We start from the raw sequence: 23715 nt of genomic DNA on the forward strand, positions 1-23715 counted from the left end.
GTATGTCTGGCTTCAGGCTTAGAGGAATAGAGGATTTGTGTGGGTGTTTTTTATTGAGGGTAAAGAAGAAGTTGTTGGGAGAGAGGTGTATAAATAATGGTGCAGTGGGGAGTGGGGAAGTTGGAGACGACAGACGTTCAAGGAGTGAGGAAACAGTAAACTGAAAACACAGTAGGGAGGGCATAGTGAGATGCAGGAGGGGAGACTTCCCAGGTGTTGGAGGATAGAAAGAGTACAGAGAATCATAGCTTTTGGAAAGTTCATTTCTCACATAATGGTGAAAGGCAGGATTGCAGACCTGTCTACGACATGTGAATGTGCTCACAAGTGATATAATTTGTTTAGACTGTAAAAATAGATAGTTTCAATCATGAAAATAAGTGAGCAGTAGCAGTGTTGCAAGAGATGTTCATTTCAAAGGATCCAAGCCAGTGAGCGTCTGCATTTAGGACCCAAAAATATCATTTAAACGAAATATTAACTTCAAACAAGATGGACATATGCAGTAATCAGAGCAGAGCCAAAAAAACGGCGTCATTCAATCTCTGTCACTTTGTGCAATTGTATCGAGGTGCTTTGTTACTCTGCTTGCGAGTGGTTATAAAGGCAGCAAGAATTCAAGGTAGTGGTGTCCAAGCATGCACAAATTGCAGTTTATCAGATCATATGCAGAGTAGAAAAGCAAGCACAAGATTCGGGGGGATACAAGGGAGGTTATATCTCCCCAAAATGTAGTGCTTGTATTTCTACTGTGCATATGCTCTATTAAACTGCGTGCGGTTTGCGCATATTTGGACACCACTCCTGTTGTAAGGCTGCTTATAGTGCCGGCGCCAGCGATCAGGCTGCGGTTGCTGGAAAAATCAAATTGAGATAACTTCCAGCGTTCGCGACGACGGCAATGCATTTGTTTTGACGCGGCGTTGCTGTTGCCGGCACTATAAGCACAGCCTTATGCTACTTTGAATTCTTGTTGCATTGGGTAGTCTGGAGAAAAAATGGAGCCAAACATACAGATGGAACAGTAAGGAAAGTTCAGGTTTGTACTAATTACTGTGGTTAAAACAGGGAGTCACCGAATGAGATTTCCAGCATAATATTATAGTTACATTTATTAAAATTGTTGACATACTTAGCACCTTTGTATGTCATACTTTAAAGTATGAACTATACATTTCTGAATAAAATGTAAAAAATGTTAAAACACACACACATATATTACAAATAAGCTATTCTGCCTCAACAGTTTCCACCATAAATACAATGGCTTTTGGCTTCTCACGTACTAGCCATCGTCAAGGTTACAAAGGGCATTTACCCAGAACCCTCCGCGACGCAGCCAGCACTGACCAATCAGATTTTAAGACTGCGCCATTAGGCATGACATTCCTACATGGAATATGGGCTCACGCTTGTACTCCGAGATCTAGAAGGATCTACGCGGGTGTCTTTGTATCCGCCTTTAACCCCGCCCCTCCTCTCCCTCTGTTCTGTCGGCCTCCAGTAGAGCGGGGGCGTTCGGCAGTGCTAGGGTGAATGCGGTAGAGGCGTGGCCTCTGGTATAATACGTTGTGCCCAGACCCCGTGCTTGCCTTCGCTTGCAGAATTACTCCCGGAGAAGGATTCTCATATCCCTCGTCTCACGTCACCCAGTTCGGGTGAGTAGCGCGCGTATCCGCGGGAGTCTAGAGGTAACGCAACGCGCGGGCTGTTAACGGACGCATTTTGAATTCAAACTGGAGCACGCGCCTCGCCCTGTGGTCGCAAAGCGCCCCCAAACTGTGCCGCCAGGGGTTGGCTAAATCTTCCAAATGTTCGTCTCCGTTATTACCGCGGACGGCGCCGCCTCGCTTGCGCATAGACTAATTGCGTTTTGCTTTACCACACCGAGCACGACTTTTGCATGCAAAGCGGCGGGGGGTAGCTTCTTAAAAAGACGCGCCAAACCCCGTATTACATGCACTGCATGCAATGCAGTTTATATATGCTTGGCAGCAACGGAAAGGCATTAAATAAACATGCGGTCATTACATGTACATACATTGTAATGTCTGTTTTGCACGCGGGATTTGGTAAAGTGGGCGGGGCGCGTGGGAGACGGCTGTTCCCATCAGTCTCGCGCTTGATATACAGTGTGTATGTTAAGGGCCGCTATAGGGGAGGGGGCGGGGCGGGGCGAGTAGAACCCTCTGAGATCCCGACTTCATTCTCTCTCTCTTCTCCCCCAGAGGGCAGTGCGCGCCGTCCTTGTTTGCTCCGCCATTTTGGAGGAGCCGCGACGCAGGCAGTAGGAGCAGCACCGCTCGCAGCCGTTGTCGTCGTGTAATCTTCGGATTTCCACCCTTCCGTCCCATTCTAAAAGCCGTTACTCCCCCCCACACACAACGGAGAAACGATGAGTTCCCCAATGAACGTGAAAAAACTGAAGGTGGCGGAGCTGAAGGAGGAGCTTAAAAAGCGGAGGCTAAGCGACAAAGGGCTGAAAAACGATCTGATGGAGAGGCTGCAGGAGGCGCTGGATGAGGAGAGCGAGAGCGGTGGAGGGGCGGTCGGGGCAGCCTCGGCCGCAGGGCAGGCGGAAGGAGAATTGGCCGATGGCGCCGAGCAGGAGGGCGGCGGCGAGGAGGACGAAGAGGAGGACGAAGAAGGCATGGAGCTGGGCGGGGAAAACGGAGGGGGAGCGGCCCGGGAGGCGGCCGAAGAGGATGCCGAGGATGACGGGGAAGGGGCCAACTTAGAGGACGAGAACGGAGACGATCAGGGCTTCCAGGAGGGGGAAGAGGAGGAGGAGGAAGATGAGGACGACGAAGGCATCCCCGTGGGGCTGGAGGAGGAGGACGATGACGACGAGGCCGGGGATGAGAACGGGCACAACCGAGGCCAGGATCAGGAGAAGCAGGAGGGGGGTGCGGTCCCCAGCGGGCCCCGACCTCTGATGGCCATTAAGTGCGACGAGGCAGGAAGCTCCGGGAGAGGCGGTAAGTACGGGAGGATAGGGGTACCCGTGGTTGGCGATGGCGGTGTGACCATTTCAGACGTTTTAGTTTTAAGTGGGTGTATTGGAAAGCACTAAAGCTTGTGTGCGCGGTGTGGACCGATGTTGGCTGTAGGTAGGTGGCCGCTGCTGGACATGCGGTGGGGGGTCCGGGATTATGGGTGGAGACGTTTTCGTTACATTGTGGATTAGTCCGTATTTTATATTTCAATGTGTCTAACGTCCCTGCGCGTTGTGCTGAGCGCGCGTTGATGAGCAGGGCTGATAGTCGCGAGTTCATGTGTATGTGGAGTATTGTGCTCGTTGTGTGGCTACAGCAGGAGATATCGGGTCAGGCGAAACTCGTATAGACGCGAGGGGAGCCCGTCTCTAACATGTATTAAATATACCTGCTTTTATTCCGCAGGGTTAGTGCGGTCCCGCTTATTTTTGAGGCGTATATCGTGATAATGGGGTTGTGTTGGTATCGTGATACGCACGCGAGGCTGCGCGCGCAGCTTTCGTGCTCGCTCTGGGTCACGTATATCGAGGCTCATTGTGTTCGCGGGGCTGCGATCCCGTGACGTCACTTCCACCCAGGGGGGGTGGGGTGGACAGTAGGATCCCACACGAGAGAGAGGGGGTGGGGGGTGTAGCAGCTGCTGCTGGGATCTTGTTTGCACCTGCGGACTGAGTCGCCATTATCAGAGCCGGGATTGTATGGCCGGGCGGGTCAGTGACGCTGCAAGGGCAATATAGCGTTTGGGAGCCTGCTCAGGGCGGAATAATTGCTCCTTTTTTAGTTGCTTTGTAGAGGGAGCAGTTTTCTGTTGCAGTTTGCATTAGATGGTTCAAGTTTATTGAAAGTCACAGAATCAAGAACTATAGACATGCCAGAATTTTGATTTATTTACTGGTTCTCTAATTAAAGGAATTACAATTGTCACCAAGGTGCTGCGGTATAGTGTCCTTTGGGCACTTAACTTGGACTAGTCTGCTGTAGCACACTAAAGAAATGGACCTTTAAAATGTGTTTTTATTTATTTTTTTAACTTGTAATCAATGGCTATTCCACCTGGCAATTAAATAGAGCACGATTCTTATCTATTCGTACAGAACCATGCACTGAGAATATTTTAGCGCAATTACCCAAACCAGGTGGTCCTCCAGAGCTCATTGGTGGACCCCCTGGTTAGAGCGATGGGACAATCATTATAGAGGCCCAACCAACAATCCTGGGTTAGCAATATGGCCAACCGAAAAGCAGTGACATCTCGGCTTTCTATTGGTGATCCTGGCTGCCATGTTTGTAGTCCACCCCCATATTTGTTTTGAGAACAAGCCCAATCTAAATGGCAATCTCCTGGACTTCAGGGGACCACAAACTCATTGGGACCTCCCGGGTTAGCTAGGATATTAAAATAGCTTTAGGAGGGAACGCTTCTTTAAATACTTTGTTAAAGGGATTGCAGTTTGCGGTCCCAGACATGCTGAAGTTGCCCATACTTGTGCTGGTGTCCTCTGTGTACATCACCATCACAAGAACCATTTAATCCTGATTTTAGTATTGTTCTTCTGTATGTCTTTGAAGATGGTAAGGATCAGAAGGACAAGAAAAGGGGTGTGAAAAGGCCACGTGAGGACCATGGCCGTGGATATTTTGAGTACATCGAAGAAAACAAATATAGCAGGTAGGTGCAAGTATTCACTATCTGTTCTAGAAGTGTCTCTTTCATTGGCATATAGCCTTTTCAACTTGAATTTTCCCTTCTATAGGGCAAAGTCCCCTCAGCCTCCAGTTGAAGAGGAAGAGGAGAAATTGGATGATACCATGGTGCTTCTTGACACTTGTAAGTGTGTTTTTTTGGGGGGGGGTGGGGGAGTTGCGAAAATTATGGATGGTAATTCTTGCCAGGTGCTATATACATTTTTAGGAGAAATGGGGGGGGGGGGGGGGACCTTGCTCAGACAATGTTAATTGTGTTGTGTGTGCTGCCTGGGATAAATATATCGAATGATAAATGTGTGATTTGTGCAGGTACAATAGAAGAAAAATCCTATCATGGTGTCACCTAAACTATAAATTAGTAGAATATAGAAGTAACATAAAATAGACTTGGACAGTTTGCTAATCTTTGCAAAACTGTCACGATAAGTATCAAAAACCCAACACCTAAGTGAGCATGGAATAAAAGCCATAGCTGCCTCTAACATACTGTGTTTCGTCTCCATATGCTAAATATATCCACCTAGTCCCTATAAATGACTTCTTTGGTATCTGGGTAATGGAGCCATTGATTCTCTGTATAGCTATTCTAGTATTAAATTGTGTGTGCCCACGCAATCCCCAAGGGCAATTAAATGAATGCAGGGGAAGCTGCAAGGCCCTTGTAAACTTCTCCTTGCCGTGGTTGACGGCTCTTGGTGACGTGACGCCACAGCCAAGGTAAGCACCGAGAGAGGGGGGGGGGGGGGCAGGGAAAAAAGATTGCGCCCCCCAATCAGTCTATTTTGTTAATTTAATTTTAGACTCATAAATAATTTGTAGGGGTGTATAGGACTTACTCTATTGTTCCTACACAGATCACACATTTTATCATGCTATGTACACATGGTGACTATTGGGCCTGTTACGATTTTAAGTATGCATAAAGTGATTGTAATCTTTTATAGGGCTTGTGCATAACAATAATCAAATGGCATTTGTTTCTGGAAGAAAAATAAGCCTGTATGGTGCAACAAGAAATTAGTCTGAACTTGTGTAGCACTGCTTCTATACATCCAAGTAATGGGCTTGGGAAGACTGTATGTTGCATCCCTTTATTTTTTGTATTATTATTAAAATCCTCCTGAAAGCAAGCTCTTGTTTATGCATTGCAAGTTTAAGCGTTACTCGCGCACCCTACAACCTTGTGTAGTACATTTATACTCTCTTGTAATGTGAAGCTGTTGTATTTGTGTTTGATTTTATAGCTACAGTGCTTGTTTTGACAGCATTTGGACTATAGAGACTCAAAGGTGTTGCAGTTTTGTTTACTTTTAATTGGTCTCGGTTGTACAACATTAAGAATCATGTGACTGCTTTAATTGGTGGCTGCCAGTAAAAACAAAGCTTAAGTGGTAGTTTTCTAGTTAATTTGAGATATAAAGACCAAATTAACCAGTGCTGTGGTGGCTACATTTCATATCTTGGACTTTAAACCCTTATGGTTTTTGGTCTTAAATTTAAACTAAACTATTGCTTAAATGTGAAAATATGCAAAATGGTAAGGTGTGTTTTTTTTTTTTTTTTTTTTTTTTAAACTAGTCTCTTTTGTCCCAATTACTAACAACATTTAATGTGGTAAATCACGCTTGTCCTTCAATTTCAGCATCACTGGACAATTAACATTTTTGTTTTTGAACAGCCGTTTGCTGTGTTTTATCTAGATGTTTAAAAAAATCTGGTTGCATTACGTTGTGAAATAGTATTGTACAGCTTTGTGTTTGGTTGTTTTTTTATTTTTATTTTTTTCTGTCCATAAAAGTCCTGCATTAACATTTTTTTTTAACCCCCACAGATAACTGTGATCTTCACTTTAAAATCTCCCGGGATCGCTTAAGTGCTTCTTCTCTTACCATGGAGAGTTTTGCTTTTCTCTGGGCTGGAGGTAGAGCTTCCTATGGTGTTTCCAAAGGAAAAGTTTGCTTTGAGATGAAGGCAAGTATATATACTACATGTAAAATGCAACAAACAGTCTTTGATATCTGTGTGTTTAGTTTGCAATATGATGCAACAAACTTAATCTCTACAGGTTACTGAGAAGATTCCTGTAAAGCATCTGTACACGAAAGACATTGACATACATGAAGTGCGTGTTGGTTGGTCTTTGAGCTCCTGTGGATTCATGCTAGGTATGTAGATAAAATATTTAGATGTTTTACTTGAAGCTTGGCTAAATACATTTTCATAATAACATCTTAAAACGTGGCTGTAACACAATTGAAATCCTGTTTTGGTTAAATTTTAATTTGTGCTACAGCAGTTTAACTTGTGCAATATTATACTAAATTGCTCAGAACTACTGAACTAGCATGATGTATAAAATAAAAACCTGGAATCAATACTTGGGCAAGTATCTTACGGCTGTTTGCAAATCCATATTGGTCTAGGGCAGGGGTGCGCAAACTGGGGTATGCAAAATTTTTCTGGGTGGCGCGGGCGGTTGCAGAGGCACCACCCTCTTCCCCAAGGCATTTCAATTAAATGCCAGGTGATCGCATGAGACCTCTGCAACTCTCTAACCACCATGATTCAGATGCATCGCCATGGCAACACGGGGTCATGTGAAGTCTTGCCGCAGCTTCAAGGTGGTGGGGGGGGGGGGGAGCGGCAGTGCTTGAAGCACCAAGACGGGGCGCAGCAGCAAAAGTTTGCGCTCCCCTGGTCTAGGGTCATGTAATCTGGGGGATGATTCATTGGTCTTTCAGACATACTTAATATTTCTGTTTCATTATTAGGTGAAGAGGAAAATTCTTACGGTTACTCACTGAAAGCGTCAAAATCCAGCAATGGTGCCTCTGAAGACTATGCAGAGAAGTATGATGAGAACGATGTGATCACTTGTCTTGCTGTAAGTTGTCTTATTACAGATAATAAATGGGCATATCTTGCTTTTTGGTTAGTAATTACATGAATCAAATGGCCTTTTTGACCAACATTTTTCAGGACTTTGTGTACTACTAAACACTGGATTTTGTGCACTTCCTGCACTGTCTTTGTGTAATTTGGTGTATTTCTCTCCCCCCCCCCCCCCCCGGCCATTGGAATCTCAATGGGAGTGTTTTGTAATGCATCTTCTGTTATCAAGCTGCAAAGTACAAAACAATGTATTGCACAATCCTGCAGATAGTACATTTTTTTTTTTTGTCAAGTTGTGAGTTGCAGTACTGACAACCCACTCATTAGCTCTATTAACTAAAGTCTACGGCCATGTCCCCGCTGGCTACTGCAGCACCCTCTGTGGCGGACGCTGCAGGGACGAGAACTGCCCCACAATGTGGCTGGGCCCGCTGTGCTGAGCCGACAAACTCCTGCTCAAGAAAATCGAAGGCAGGAGTCGTGACAGAGCTCTAGGCCACGCCCCCGGCGGTTCAGCCAATGAGGGTAAACCTGCCGGGTGACGACATGGCCGCGCCCCCGTCTTTCCCCCTGCAGCTCGGGGGACTTAGCTGCACGTGCTGTCTGCCGTGCAGCGCAGGCAGTGGGGCCGTAGCCTTGGGTTCATTTTTTTAAATTTTATTTATTTCAGTGGTATCCCTGCAAGCAGAGAAACTGATCCTTAATCTATAAGCATCTTTAAATGTCCCGCATCACACGGGCCAATGGGAAGCCAGTGCCGCTTCCTATTGATCCGCGTGACCTGAACCATTGAGCTCTGCAGGGATACCGGCACTTCCTATGGAGGTTAGCATCTCTGCAAGCAGTGTCCCCGGTGCTGAAATGAATGGGGTTTAGCTCCAGGGAAGCACTGCTTCAAACCTGTAATTTCAAAATAAAAAAAGTTAACCCATACTGCTGCTTTAAAAGAAACTTGCACACCTGTCTTAGGTGAACCACCTAAAATTTGTAATTGCCCATCAATTTTGCTTTTGACACTGTGTGTATTGTCACCTGTAATCTTTCGCATATTCTTGCAGAACTTTGAAGGCGATGAAGTTGAGCTATCCTATGCAAAGAATGGTCTGGATCCTGTGGTGGCTTTCAAGATTGCAAAAGATGTCCTTTCAGACAAGTGTCTTTTCCCACATGTTCTCTGCCACAACTGTGCTGTTGAGTTCAACTTTGGTCAGATGGCTGAACCTTACTTTCCCATCCCTGAAGGGTATACATTTATTCAAAATGTTCCATTGGAAGACCGTGTGAGAGGACCTGTAGGGCCTGACCAGAAAAAGGACTGTGAAGTAAGTGTATTTAGAGGTGACCCCTACATAATTACATGCGGCACGGCTTTAAAATAATTAAAACAGCTTGAGGTGCTGTTTTTCCATTTTGTTACTTGTCCTGAATGTATATTTTTAAAATATAATCTGCCACACAAGCTTAATTCACATCCGTTAATAAATGATTATTAGCTCACTTATTGTGGCAGAGTCTATCTGTAATGCATTTTTCCTGGCAGTTTATATAAACTTATTTTTGGAAACGTTGTTTTTGTTTTATGTAGTGTCCTTAATGAGAGATTTGTTTCACAGGTCATAATGATGGTTGGCTTGCCTGGAGCTGGAAAAACTTTGTGGGTAACCAAGCAAACTGAAGAGAATCCTGGGAAATACAATGTGCTAGGAACAAACACTATTATGGAAAAAATGATGGTGAGTCCAGATTATGAAATACTATAGATATCTGGTACAATTGATGATTTTTCTGTTATTGGGTAAATGATAACGGATCTTGTTTTTTTTTTTTTTTTACTAAATTCATTTATGTGCAATGTATGAAGGTACAATTCCACTGCACTTCACTTGTTTGAAAGGTAATGGAAGTATACTATTAAAGCAGGGGAGAGGAGGAGAAAGGGCGCCTGGCACTTTTATTGCTAATCTAAAGCACCAATGCATCATTTTTTTTTTTTTTATTTATTTCTCTTCAAATATTCTATTGTGCTTCTGTTCTCCAGGTGGGTGGCGTTAAGAAGCAGATGTCTGATACAGGGAAGCTAAATGCTTTACTGCAGAGGGCTCCACAATGCCTTAGCAAATTCATTGAGATTGCTGCTCGGAAGAAGAGACACTTCATCTTGGATCAAGTAAGATCCTTTACTCCTATTAAAGACTTAATTTTTCGATACCTGCTTAGTAGTCTCCTTGTGCTGCTAATAATCTAGGTACTTGTGATAATTAGGTTGTTTTTATTTACACTTTTTTTTTTTTAATGTTTTATTATAGACCAATGTGTCAGTAGCTGCTCAAAGGAGAAAAATGTGCCTCTTTGCGGGCTTCCAGCGCAAGGCTATTGTCGTTTGTCCAACTGATGAGGTATATAAAGAGAGGATCCAGAAAAAGGCAGAGGTGGAGGGTAAAGACCTCCCAGAACACGCAGTTCTCAAAATGAAAGGCAAGTACTTCAATCTACTACTCTTGCGCTTCTAAATAGATGTTTTACAGATTGGCAGTTTTGTTTAGCTCTAAACGCTTAAAATTCATTAAATATAATAAAGGCAATTGAAATTAAACCTAAAATATACGTTCTTATGTGACTTTTTGTAAAGTTCGTTAAAATGTGTACCTTTTACATAGCCCCTTTTTAAACTCAACACTGGAACTTGGGCATCTAATATTTAATGGGGTTGACTGCCTAGGTAATAGTACGTTGTGATACAAGTGAGGCTCTGTGCTGCTTGAGGGCATCATCAACCAAGCCCTGACTATTCTTATTTTTTTGCAGGTAACTTTACTCTGCCAGAAGCAAGTGAGTGCTTTGATGAAATAACCTATGTAGAGTTGCAGAAAGAAGAAGCTGAAAAGCTTATGGAGCAGTACAAGGAGGAGAGCAAGAAATCTCTTCCTCCAGAGAAGAAGCAAAACATTGGCATCAAGAAACTGAGCAAGAATAAAAACAACAAGCCCAGAGGTGGAATGGTCCATGGGCATGTCCATGGACATAGGGGCCGTGGAAGCGGAGGGTACAACATGCGTGGTGGCAATTTCAGAGGTGGAGGTGTGTTCTGTTAACAGCATTTGGGGGGGGGTGGAGGGGGGGAAACCATTAATTAAAGATGTAAAGTGTTGATTTATAAAAACCTGGTTTAGTGTAACATTTGTCCCAACCTGCGCATACATGACCCTGGCTTACTTTCATTATGCATGTATGCATCGAATAATGTCTCTGGCTAAGATTGTAGCAGGCGCGCAAGTTCATGGTGTCGCGCGCGCGTCTGTCGCCTGAGAGATGGGTGAACTGAGCTTTCAGCGGCTGAGGCAGAGCAAACGCGTCACCAAGCTGGTTCGCCCTCTGGCTGAACACTCACATGAAATATTTGCCTTTTGAAATCTGCCACACGGTTGCTCTGCATCGCGCACACCATCAGCTGCTGCATTTTTTTTTTATTTTTTTTTCCGCAACGTTCAAAATCACAGAGAAAACCTTTATTCTCAGGTCATGGTTTCAATGTCGCATAATGTAAACTTTTTTCTTTATGGGAAGACAGCCATGCAGCAATCATATGCAGTTCAGTTGATCATATGACTTTGTTCCATGTTTTCAGAATTTTCCCTGAATTTCAAAGTTTGTAAATGAATTATTTATTTTTTATTTATTTTATTTTTAGCCCCTGTAAACCGTGGATACAACAGAAGGGGGGGTAGCATGCCACAGCGTGGAGGCGGAGGTGGTGCAATTGGTTATCCGTTCCCTCGTGCACCTGTCTATCACAGCAGAGGGGGCTACAGTAACCGCGGGAACTTCAGCCGTGGTGGTGGTGGTGGCGGCGGCGGAGGAGGAGGAATGCCCAGCCGTGGAAACTACAACCAGGTAAAACTATGCTCGGGTGCTGTTGTGTGTGTGGTTTTTTTTTAAGCTTTGTGCAGTACCTACTGTTGGCTTACAAACAGCATATAAGCTGTTTTGGTTGTGAGGCTACTCTTAGTGGTGGTACCAAGTTTGTCAACCGCTATTGTCCTTTTTATTTTGTATACTGCAGATACAATATATAAGTATCACATGTCAAGTGTAGTGTTTGGTTTGACACCTTCAGTTGCTATGTTTCAACGTGAAAGTCCTGTATCTTACCAAGACATATTTTTAAATCTGCAGAACTTTAGAGGAAGGGGAAACAACCGTGGCTACAAAAACCACTCTCAGGGCTACAACCAGTGGCAGCAGCCAGGTGTAAGTATCTAAATCGGTCAGCGAACGGCAGTGCCTTTTACAAAATAATATTGAAACCTCCTAACACGAGATCTGCCTCTAGAATTTGGCCATTTTCCATTAAATCCTCCATGTACTATAGGCCTACATAAGATCCATTTTGAATACTGGATTTCTTGGTATCTAGTCTGGTTTGGGCTCCTAGCTAAACTAGTGGGATGACTGAATCATGTTACACATCTAAGCAGACTATTCTTGTTGGCGAAGAAGCTTAAAAGCTTGTTAACATGTTAATATTTACCCCTTTTTCTAATTGCAGCAATACTGGGGTCAAAAGCCATGGAGCCAGCAGTACCACCAAGGATATTATTGAATACCCAAATAAAAATGAACTGATACATATTTCTCTTCAAAACCTTCACAAGAAGTCGACTGTTTTCTTTAGGCTAACTTTTAAAAACATTCCACAAGAGGAAGTGCCTGCGGGTTCTTTATTTTGTTTTTTTAGTCGCTTTCTGGGTTGAAATTATTAATTTTTTTTTTTTTTTGTACATTTTAATTGCAGTTTTAAAGTGAGTTGTAAGAACCTCAGCATTGTGCACGATAAGAGAATGTGTCAGTATTTCAGGGTTCTACATTTTTATCTGTAATGTGATCTTTTTTACCATAACGAAAGTAAAAGATGTTGCTTTGTACCTGGTGTCTTTTATTAAGGAACTTACTCCCTTCAGTGTTAAGTCTAGGGGAGGTTAGTTGGGATTTACTGTCACAATACAGTTTAAATGTTGGCACTCGGATTGATGTAGACTTGTTTAGTGGCCCTTGATGACTTTAAATGGAAATATGTAATGCTTAACTATTATGCACCATCCTCCCTATACAGTTCTTGGAGGGCAGCAGATTCTGGCAATAATGATGAAACAGTTTGAAAGTAGCTCGCAGCATAACTGGGAGTAATTGCAAAATAAAGCTTTAAGAGCAATAGCGAGGGTGGGAGTGTATGTTAAATAGCTCTTAAATATATTGTTTGCTTTTTCTGTGGAAACCGCAGAGACTTTAACTTGTGAAGGTTCAACACCATTTTTCTCCATTTGTTATGCATTTTGATTCTGCAAAGAAAAGGCTGCCTTTGCCTTTTTCTTATTAAACTAAACTTGTTGTAAATCTAGTTGTCCAATGGGATCTATATGAAGTTAGCTGTGTTTGTATCTCCTCTTTCCCCCCTCCCTTGAAACTTTTCATTTGCCTAGTGTGCTTGTAGTTGCACCATCTTTGTAAACTATTGAATTTGTGAGTTACATTACTACTTAGTATTTCTCTTTTCGAATCATGTCAGTTCTTTAATGGGTATCTCTTGCCTGCTAACCTCTAACGAGGGTGAGCTGGAAAAAATACGTAGACCTTTATTTGCAATAAATAAAACTGAATTACATTCTTGTGTTTGGGATTCTCACATAAACTTTAAAAAAACAAAAAATCCCTACGACTGCCATGACTGCGTTTTATCTTAGACTTGACTGCAGTTAAAGAAATCAAACGTGTGTGCTGATGTCCAAACTCTACTCCACTATAAAGTGGTGGATTGGGAGTTCCTTCCATTTCAGCAGTTTGGCCTTGGTCCGTATGCACATCTCAAAGGCCTTGATATGGCAGTCGCTCCAGATAAGCACCAGCTGCTATATATTGCTACTGCTGCCCGAGACCTGCGCAAAGCAGTTCAGCGGTGTCAGAACCCTGCGATGCGAAGCATGGTATAAAGTAACCCGTTACACGGAGGGGATTTCACCCATGTCCCAGCTGAACGATACAAAATGCTTTGGAGCAGCTGACGTTCTGTGGCATATTGCCCTTAAGGTAAAGTTTGACACGTTAACACTGCCTCCCATCGTTTAACAATGGATGGGAATAACTCTATGAAACTGACTTGTACATAAAGTACATGCTTCACAACTATTGTTTAGCTAACTTGTCCTGGTAAGTTGCATCTATCTGTTAAACCCTTCTTTAAAAAGGGATGTGATGCCCCCATCCTCTTCTAGTTTTGAAATAAAGAACACACATGAATTTCTTTGGTGCCTTTAACATAATTTGTGACATTTGCTCAGAATGCCTTATTGATGGAATAAAGTGATAGAATACCAAGATAAGACCCCAAATATTCTCTGCTGTTCAACTATTGAGCAAGTCATTCGTGGGGAGCAGATGAGACTAGGCTTACTTTAAAAAATTGAAATGGTAAAAGTGGTTGGGACTCATTCAAATGCTCCGTTCATAGCCTGGCTTTGTACTTAGTTGGCATAGATTATAAGGAAGTTCTCAATTGGTTTAATTGGGCAGTGCCACATATGGGTTTTGCTGAACCTTACAGAACAAGTCACCCATAACATTTAAGTTTATTAAAATAAAAACTTTGTTTTAATATAACTGCTCTGACTTCTCCATTGGGTTCAGTAAAATTGGTACTAAACATTTATCCTACGTTATTAGAACAAAAAATAGCTGCAGTCTATTAAAAAAAAAAATATATATATCCTGAACTAAAGGATGGTTATGTATTGTTAAAAAAATAACATCATTTGAGTACCATGAACACAGTGTAAATTCTGACGCTACTAATACATGGAAAGTCAATCATGCTAAGCCATTGGTTTACTTTGGTCCTATGTGGAACTGCCTTTTTAAATCATAGCCATCCAGCTGCCTCTATTACAGACTTTGGAGAAGGACGGGAGGTGTTGGCCATGGGTTTTTTTTTTTATTTTTTAATCTCCCCAAAGTTAATTTACTTGGTCTTACAAGTAGAGAGATTAGGTCTGCACTCCTGTGGATGTTTCAAATTGTAATATTTTGAGGCAAACATCTTTTTGGAGAAATGAGTGCTAGCAAATATGGGAATTGTATGAACCGTGTAGGTGGGGCATAGACCATTTTAAGACAGTCAAGCTTAGATGGTCTCATTCTTATTGCATTATGTATGGTCAGAAAATATAGTAGTACAAATTCTGCATTTTGAAAGTAAAACCTAGAAACAGGCATTTGATCTATTGTACCTGATTTCTAGTGGTGTTTTTTTTTTTTTTTTTTTTTAATATATAATATATAAAGCACCCCACAACTGCTGTACCTGGTCAAAACTAGTAATATTAAAAACCTGAAAAGCATTTAGGCGGACTTGTATAGTTCAAATTAACTGTCACAAGTGACCGTTTTGTGGCCCGATCAAGACCTTTTGTTTACATCAGGTTAAAGGGTGCTGCTTATGCAATTTTTTTTTGAATGACAGCGTTCTGTTTATGCCCCTAAATATGGATACCTTTTTGTAGAAGAGGGGTGTCTATTTTGTTTTCCCTTTAATAGCATGTGGTTGTCAATAACAATCTACAATTAAAGTATTTAGCTTGCAATAGGTTTGTTGGGTGACATTAAGTTTGCTTTGCAGTCATTGTCACCGAAACCTATTGCAATCTCAAAATTGTTCCCATGGTGGTGGAAATAAATGTTACGGCTTTGTGCCCAGAAATACGAGGCGGATATGTATATGACATGTAGGTTTGCATGTTAAATCTTGGGCCAGTTGCCAAAATCACTTTAAAAAAATTTTTTTTTAATTCTATGTACAAAAATAAACTTTGTTAATTTTTTTTTTTCCAGGCCTCCCTTGTGTGAATTCTCTGTAAAACGTAAGTAATTCTTTTCTTTAAGCCGCCTTTCTGCTTTTCACACCACATCTTTCTAGTATCTTTGAAACATTTAGCTATAGCTTTACTCGTCAAGGGCAGAAAACGCCTTTTATTATAACCACACTAAACTTTGGGTGGAAATATTTATTTTCTAACTTCAACTTCTGTAAAAAACATTTTCCTTTGCTTTCTGTACACTCTCCTTAAATTAATTCCAGTGGTGTAAAATATTCTTTTTGTTACCCTGAAACATTTTATACAGAGAAATTGAATGTAAGAAATTAAATGACCTGGTTTTCTCCTATCATGAAATAAAGTGTAGAATAAGAAATGCAGGGAACCCCCTTCATCATTCAGCACTATCTGTAAATGTGTTCTCCCTTTATCCTCACAGTACCAGCTTTTTCAGTTATCCGGCTCTGCTATATAACAGAAGCCATTCTTGCTAGAACGGTCTGTTAATGGTAAGTACATGTGATGCAGGTGAGTATTTCTGGTAGTGTCCCATTTACTATGCTCTTAAAAGATCAGAACTTCTAGTTTTGCTATATCGGCAGTTCATTATGCCGTTCTTGGTGTAGTTTGTTTTAATGCATTTGCATGCTGCCTCTGTTCTCAAATTAACCATGCTAATTGTGAATAAACAGTTCAGACGGCACTGCAGTTACAATAAACTTCCATTTATTGTGACCTAAATACTTTTTTGGGGGGGGGGGTGAAAATTCTGTGGAATCATGTGAAATTCTGAGGAACCCCAACCCTCTATTGACGCGTCTGACATGAGATGCATTGTAAATTCGTCTGTGTGTTTTTTTATTTTTTTATTTACAGGGAACCCTTTAAGGGATGGCCAGGGAACCCAAGGGTTCCTAGGAGATCTGGTTGAAAAACAATGGCCTAAGGTATCATCTAGTCCAGAAATGTTGCTATAAATTTATTATAGATGACCCAATAGATGAAACTTTGCATGAGGTGGATTACCAGCTTGTCCATATGCTCTTGGTGAGAACAATGTAATGTAGTTAAAATAAAAGCACACTTTTTTTTAACATTTATTTTTTTTAAGTCCTCTTTAGTTGCAAACAACCATGGGGAAATAGCTTCTGCAAATGTTATTGGAAAGGTTAATGCAGGAGAGCAACTAGGGTGCAATTTAAGGCATGGGTGATGGATTTCTTTCAGGAAGTGTCACAATAAACATTTTGTACTGTGCACATTTTTTGTAGTCTTGGGCTAATCTGCATGTTGCCTAGTTTCAGCATGTTAATAACTAAATGTCAGTTCAATATTGTACTTGTAGAACCACTTTTTGGCCTTTAAAAAATAAAGTGAAAACGGAATGCATGGTGAGTGTATAGGTGCCAGGGCTTGCTAATATGTACCTTGCTATGTAAATGAACCACTAATGATAAACATGTCCAACTTTTCTCTACTATACTGTATTTGACCTAATGTGAGGTTTTCAAGATCTCATGTCCTTTTAGTGCATTGCTTTCCTAACATTTCCTAAAATTATGACCACTAGATTAAGTGAGGATCCTACAGAAGGGGCTACAATGAGTTATTTAAACTACATTTGTTTTTAATTTCCTAATCAAAACAGATCTCTGTAGGGAGAAGAGGTTACATGTTATGAAGATGCATGCATATGTGGATAGTATAGTACCAGTAGGCAACATCTATTGGTGTGTGTAAACTACTGTGCCACCAGCTTTAATATACCAAGGGAATATATTACATCACTATTGATGAAACAATGGTGTAAGTAATTTACTATTTTGTCCCCTCAATCTCTCAAGCAGATATGTCCTGGAGTGCTAAATCGTGTATGGTATCTATACAGCTTTAAGCAGACTTGCTGAATGATGGTAACATATTGTTAATTACACTTGTATAAAAAGGTGAATGGGGGCTCTGCTCTAAGAGTGGAGATAAAAACATTGTATTGGGACTTAATGGTCAGGTCGGCTGAATATATGCCACTGCAGCTTATTTTCTCTTTGGAAAATCACTGTGCCTTGTTAAAGTGGTCCCACATTATTTCTACCCAGCTCCCCACCCCTCCCCTTTCTGACACAGGGATCTGCAATGTATTCTGTTACAAAGCGAACAGTATAAAATCACAACTATTCTACTTTTATCTTTGCCATACATTGGATTGTAGGTGTTACTGCCATCTTAAAGTTCTGGTTACAATTACTTGGTTGGTTGTTTAAACATACTTATTTACAGTAAACATCGAAAAGGACAAGGTTTGGTGCAATATCTGTTCTTGGTGACATTGATTTGAGACTACATTTCAAGCCCAGAATATTTAATCTGCAAAAGTAGTGCTGCCTTAAAGTATGTCTTGTAAATTATCTCCAAATCTTCCATTCAAGATAAATTTAGTACGGTGCCGAAAGCATGCCCGTTAAACTTTGTTACAATCTGTGACTTAAAGCTGCAGTTCAAGCAATAGAAAAAAATGTAGGCCATCTATCCGTTCTGTACTATGAGAAAGTACTTGTAGCATTTAAAAATTTCTATAAAATTTTTTTTAATGAGCATTCGTGTTCCTATAGCAACCTTTTATCATGTCTCATCCCATCTCCCATCCCTCTTCTGAAACAGGCTCTGGCCCACACTTTGGCCTGCCCTCTAGTGACTTGGTATGTTGGGTCCTTCTGTGCCATTTAGTGAACCCCCGAGATGAATCTTCGCCAAACGAACATAGAACGGATTGACAATTTAGCTAATCACTTGTCAGTGTGGAGATTGTATTGAATGGCTTTTTTAACGCCATCTTGAACTGTTGCTTGAAGCCCGTCAAGTAATTTCTTCAGCAGCAAATAGTGTATACATTTAATACATGGGTACTGTTGCTGGTGTTCCACTAATTTCACACATTAACAGGTGGTTAACATTCATTACATGTTTGCATTTAACATTGTTTTATGCTAGCAAAAGTGATGAAGATGTGGAATCTACACCCTTACATGTGCTGTATGCCTAACATGGGACTAAAACCTGACTTAAATATTTGAAAGAGGCATCTATATAAGAACCCTCTTCAGTCATAGCACCAACCTATATAAAAATGTTCTTGCCCTGAATTAAAACTTAACACACTGAAAAATAAATACTGCCAGCATGCAATATCAAAAATGTTAATCGTTGTGGGATTTGTTCGAGCACCTACACTAGACTGAAAAGGATTTTGTGTGTTTTATTTAGGGTATTTAACCAATTGCCTCTGCCCTGTCAACACTTAGTTTATTCTTTAAATGTAAGTTGTTACTCGAATAGATGGAGGTTTACGCTGGTCACTAGTCATAATACCATGCTCTAATGGCACATAATACTAATCAAGAATCTGGATGTTTACAATGTGTGTATAAAGTGGTTACTGTCCTGTTTTTCACTACACTAGCCTTAAGGTCTCCAAGTACCAAATACTCTTAACTGCCCATACTTGTCTGGAAGATACTTTATTTTTTTTTTAAATGCAGGCTCTTAAACTGGTCACTTCAAGATTATAGTCCCTTTTGGGTAATGGTTTGTGTGCCTCACTTCATAAGGATTAATTAAACCCAGCTCGCCACTGATTTTGTTTTGAAAAGTATACCACTGATTTTGTTTTGAGAAGTATACATCAACTACTGTAATACTGGTCAAAAAAAATAAAGTATTGAGGCATAATATAACACATCAGGTTTAGCATAATTGCTTGATTTACTTTTTAAAGGGCAAAGTGTTTCTGCACCTTGTGCATTATCACAAATCTTGTCAAAATGGCTATTTTTAAAAGCATGAAGTACTACTGGCTTTCCAGCCCTGTTTAAACAAGTGTTGCCTGGCATTAGCCTCACGTAACAACCAGCATTCTTAAATTTGTTTCAAAAAGGTGTTGCATATTGTGTTCATGGGAAGACTTGTCATCTGTTAACTATTTACTGTAGAGGCTTCTACATATGAGCAGAGGTGGCATATTCAAGAAATAATCCTTACAGCAGTGGCAAACACTGCATAGTCAACTTTTCAATGGTATTGAAAAAAAAAAATCTGGATAATTCACATAATGGGTTCCTCGAGTTACTTTAAAAATAAAACATGCTTACAAGACAGTGACAGTTTAGTCCTATTTCTGTTACTTCCATGGCGAACAATGCAACAATTGAGTATCTTACACCTGTTCTAAACAGTTGGCATACAGCTACAATAAACCTACAGCACACTCAAGTTAACGTGTTGCCATATCTGCCATTCTTTATCCTTGCACTTTAATAAAAATGAAATGCATAAAAAAGTAAGTGCGTGTAGACTTGCACACCACACTGAATCAAAGCTTGGTTAAGTATAGAGCATCAAACTATGTTTACACAAATGAAAAACAAGACCAACTGTACACAAACATTAACCTGCTTTTTATGATGAATGAGAACACACATCAATTCAGGCACCCCCTCTTTCTACCGAGTGTTTAAATTGATCTGGTAGAGTCCTGTTCTGTGTCCCACATAAAAGGATTGGATGAATAGGCAAGTGTAAAAAAGGAGAAGAAACGTTGAGGGTTGCAGTGTCCACTAATTGGACTCAAGAGTTCCTTCTGCTGTTGTTTTGTAGACTTGGATCCATACTGCTGCCTTCAAAGAATGCCTTGTTTTTCATACCTTCCTGTACCATTCTTTGCTGCAGCCTTAGTTTTGCATTGTTGTATCTACAATACATCCTGAAGCAAAGGAAAATAAAATCTATTAAAGAGTCATCTTTTATACCACTCAAACCCTAAAGCATATTTCTGATACCTAAACGGCTATCCTGTTGAACTTTGAGCATACTTTAATAAACATAACATGCTTCCACAAATTTCTGCTTTGCTTTTTTATTGTGTATATGTATATTTAAGCTATGGTGAAAAACTACATTTAAATCACAAGTCTGAGACAGGAGTCTAGATATACTTAAGGCGTGAGAAATTCACATACGATAGTGTTCTATCAATGTACCACATAAGTCATTAAATAAAGTTTGCAAAGGGATCAAAGATAATGTGTGTTCTGTTTAATGATGTAATTTGTTTCTATGAACAATCATTCCACCATTGTGGCTAGATTACAGGCTTAATTTGCAATCATTGAACAGTTTATTAAATTATTACTTGCCTATTTAAGACTTTATGCATTAGTCATTTAAAATAGGCAACAATCCCCGTTCAAAATGAGGACTCACAAAATAGTTCCCATTTAAAAAAAAAAAAGTTTTCAATTCATGTATTTTGTATTCTCTGCAGTTTATTTGCAACAAGCGATGGTCAGCAGCTTTTTCAGTCCTGTGTATGTGTATATAATTTGCAATAAACTGAAAACATGCCTGTTTCATCATTTGCATATCAGTTTAAAATATTTAATAGTTTTAAAAGAAAGCAAAATGGCACATTATGTAATACTGTGCTACCGCCTTAATTGAGTCGAGTGCTGTACTTGGAATGAAACATGTGTGATAAAATATTCATACCAACAGCCAAAGGTACTAAGAATGAATCCTCCAACTGCTAAATCACACGAACGTCTAACTCTACCTGCAAGAAAATAAAACAACTTATTATTTGGCCAAAATGCTGACAAACAAATGTGAACTTTACATGTTCTTAGTTTTACGGTTCATCGTGCATATATGTACATAAAATAGAATGCCCTTTATAAATGAGTAAATACTAATGTTTGCATACACAAATAGGAAACAGAAAACAAATATAGAATGTTATGAGGAACGTGCACAATTTTTACATTCGTGAACATTTGAAATGTAGCAGGAAATCTCAATTTTTTATTTTAAAGCACAGTTTACAAATCTCACTTACTTGTTGCTATGAAATGTCCAAGCCCGATTACCAAAGCGCCAACAGATCCATACAGCACAGATTCCCGGGCGCAAGGTGTATTTCTAACATCAAGAATCCCCAATAACTTAAAGGACTAAAACAAAAAACACATTGTTAAAGTCCTATGTTAACCTATTCTGAGTTTCTTACAAATGTTCCCTCCTGCAGAACACTTGAAATTCAGGGGCAGATTCTATATATGCTAAAGCAGTTCAGTCTAATTCCCTATTGATTTCAATGGCAAATTTCAGCTGAAAATTGCCTGATCATTATCCGCTTCAGGAAATAATAGAATTGGCCCCGTAAGCAGCCATTCTGCCTACTTTTTCTTTTGTTACTTTGAAACCAGTAGGTTATTTTTTAGCTGTGGGGACCCACTGGTTCCCAATTATACTGGTTTAGCTCTGAGTGTTTTGCTCCCTCCTGGGAAGTCAAAATGGCCTCCAAATCCTGGTTCTGCTGGGCAATAGAAAAATGCAGTCATCAGGAGGACGACATGGGTTCCTATTGGACAGCAATTAAAATATCCATGAAATAACACTGATGTCTAAACCAGTAAATGTCTCGGAAACAAGGGGGTCACTGGAACTAAAAAAAAAATCATAAAGCAGTTCAGCTCCCCACCTTACCTGGGCTCCGGCGTTCTATGTTCACGTGACACCCCCCCCCCCTGCGTTGCCATGGCATAGCCATCAGCCAAACTAAGGCTGCGTCCGGGGCGAAGCTGAGCACGCGCTCCTGCTCAGCATTATCAAACACATTTCGACAATGTGTTAGTCCTGCGTGCCTGTGAGCACTGCGCTCAAGCGAGAAATTATTTTGAATGTGTTATGCTTGCCCGGGTCACGTGCGCGGTTAAGCCAATGAGGGTGAACTGCTCACGTAACGTCACGGGCATGCCCCAGCAACTACACTGGACACTAATTGCCCCATCTCTCACGGCACAGCGCTTGCTCTCAGCCTGGACGATGCCCTAAGTGAAAGTGCGTGGGGCCTCTAACCGCCTCGCTGCCCGCAGAGAATCTTGCTTGCCCTCCAGTTTGTGCACCCCTGCTAAGGTGATGTGTGGCCCTAGACCAAGTCTTACCAAACGTTTGCCCATCATGTACCACTTCAACAATACTAATGATGTGGAAAACCACTATGCTTATGTACATCTGTTCCACAATATACTGAATACACACAATTTTTCAATTTATAGATCTAGATTTGTTTTCTAGCACAGGCAAGTCAGGATGCAGAATAGATTTGCGTTAAGTGAATTTTGAAGGGATGCAGGACTAGTATATATTACTACATACACACAAAAGAGAGTAACAGTGCTAAAGACAGAAATAAGTGAAAATTAAATTGAATAGTGTTAAGTTGCTAAAGAAATACATTTTATTAATCAAATGTGATGGCCCAGTCTAGAGAGCTAACTTGTAATTGCCCATGCAAATATGTAATAAAGAAAGGCATCTGATAAAAGGGGGAAATTACAGCCTCTAAAGTGGACAACATCACATTCAAAATGTTAATGTAAACAAAGAGATAGGGGCCCTTTTCTCCAATTATTAGCAGAACAATATATGACATTAGCATTTTATAAGAACAGCAATAATCATGTGCTGCACAACAGGTAAAATAACCATAAAAAGTGACCAAACAGTAAAAATAGGCAAACTCCACTGGTAGGTGGAGAAACACGCACGTGAGAAGATTGTGTGAATGGAGTTAGATCTGTGACTTTATCGCATGGGCTTGTGCTATTTCATACTATACACGTCCAATTTTTGCGCATTTGTTGTCGGTTGTGTCGCCCTCGCGCAGATCACGTGCTAATTAGAGCCAATCGAATAAGATGCGTTCTCAGACAGAAAATAGTCCGTATTTAGAACCCTACGGCATGTGGTGTGGCGTCTTACTGCGCCCCCATTGTTACCTTCTCTTTCGCTACTTCAGCTTCCTCGTCCGCCATGTTGGTTGGCACGATCTCGCCGACCTTTATCGGCCAAGCCAGCAAGCTACCATAGAGACTAAGAACTTAACCAGAGCGTCAAACTTCCGGTACTAAGCTATGTGCACCTTTGTGGTAGAAGGAGGAGCCCCGACCCCGGCGCCATTTTAGGTCTTGGTGGTGAATTTCGATGTCTCTTCGAGGTTATAAAATGGGTGTGTGCTGAGAGAACGCAGTGTGAATATATGTAGGCAGTGAAACCCCCCCTTCACTGTCATGTGAGAGCAGCATAAATCCAATGGTTCCGTCTGATGTATAAAGTATCTTATACATGTTGTAATCAAGACTTTATTAAATGTCCATGGCTTTCAACTAATGATTTATTATATTATCAGTCCTGTTACATTTCTA

General features: G+C 40.9%; 2 protein-coding genes across 2 annotated transcripts; one reads left to right on the top strand and one right to left on the bottom strand.

Moving 5' to 3' along the window:
* Window positions 1-1461: 1461 nt before the first annotated feature.
* HNRNPU (heterogeneous nuclear ribonucleoprotein U) lies at window positions 1462-13254 on the top strand. Its single transcript, XM_075597081.1, has 15 exons — window positions 1462-1658; window positions 2229-2978; window positions 4566-4665; window positions 4751-4824; window positions 6535-6674; window positions 6769-6868; window positions 7475-7587; window positions 8654-8917; window positions 9209-9328; window positions 9634-9762; window positions 9902-10070; window positions 10401-10673; window positions 11284-11486; window positions 11769-11843; window positions 12142-13254. The coding sequence occupies exons 2-15, from the start codon at window positions 2396-2398 to the stop codon at window positions 12193-12195; spliced, it is 2397 nt and encodes a 798-aa protein (XP_075453196.1). The 5' UTR covers window positions 1462-1658; window positions 2229-2395; the 3' UTR covers window positions 12196-13254.
* Window positions 13255-19882: 6628 nt separating this feature from the next.
* On the bottom strand, window positions 19883-23443 carry COX20 (cytochrome c oxidase assembly factor COX20). The gene is made up of 4 exons (XM_075597083.1): window positions 23290-23443; window positions 21345-21459; window positions 20999-21062; window positions 19883-20213 (listed from the first exon to the last, which is right to left on the bottom strand). The coding sequence occupies exons 1-4, from the start codon at window positions 23323-23325 to the stop codon at window positions 20078-20080; spliced, it is 351 nt and encodes a 116-aa protein (XP_075453198.1). The 5' UTR covers window positions 23326-23443; the 3' UTR covers window positions 19883-20077.
* Window positions 23444-23715: the final 272 nt, after the last annotated feature.

The sequence above is a fragment of the Ascaphus truei genome, chromosome 4 (genome assembly GCF_040206685.1).
Source record: "Ascaphus truei isolate aAscTru1 chromosome 4, aAscTru1.hap1, whole genome shotgun sequence".
NCBI classification, from domain to species: domain Eukaryota; kingdom Metazoa; phylum Chordata; class Amphibia; order Anura; family Ascaphidae; genus Ascaphus; species Ascaphus truei.

Bases quoted from the DNA above. Each gene is read 5' to 3' on its own strand.
- HNRNPU (XM_075597081.1), top strand. From the start codon at position 2,396: ATGAGTTCCCCAATGAACGTGAAAAAACTGAAGGTGGCGGAGCTGAAG. The intron at 7,588-8,653 runs GTAAGTTGTCTT...ATATTCTTGCAG, and splicing joins ATGTGATCACTTGTCTTGCT to AACTTTGAAGGCGATGAAGT. The intron at 8,918-9,208 runs GTAAGTGTATTT...TTTGTTTCACAG, and splicing joins ACCAGAAAAAGGACTGTGAA to GTCATAATGATGGTTGGCTT.
- COX20 (XM_075597083.1), bottom strand. From the start codon at position 23,325: ATGGCGGACGAGGAAGCTGAAGTAGCGAAAGAGAAG. The intron at 21,460-23,289 runs GTAACAATGGGG...TTTTTGTTTTAG, and splicing joins CTGAAGTAGCGAAAGAGAAG to TCCTTTAAGTTATTGGGGAT. The intron at 20,214-20,998 runs GTATGAATATTT...CCTTTGCTTCAG, and splicing joins CTTAGTACCTTTGGCTGTTG to GATGTATTGTAGATACAACA.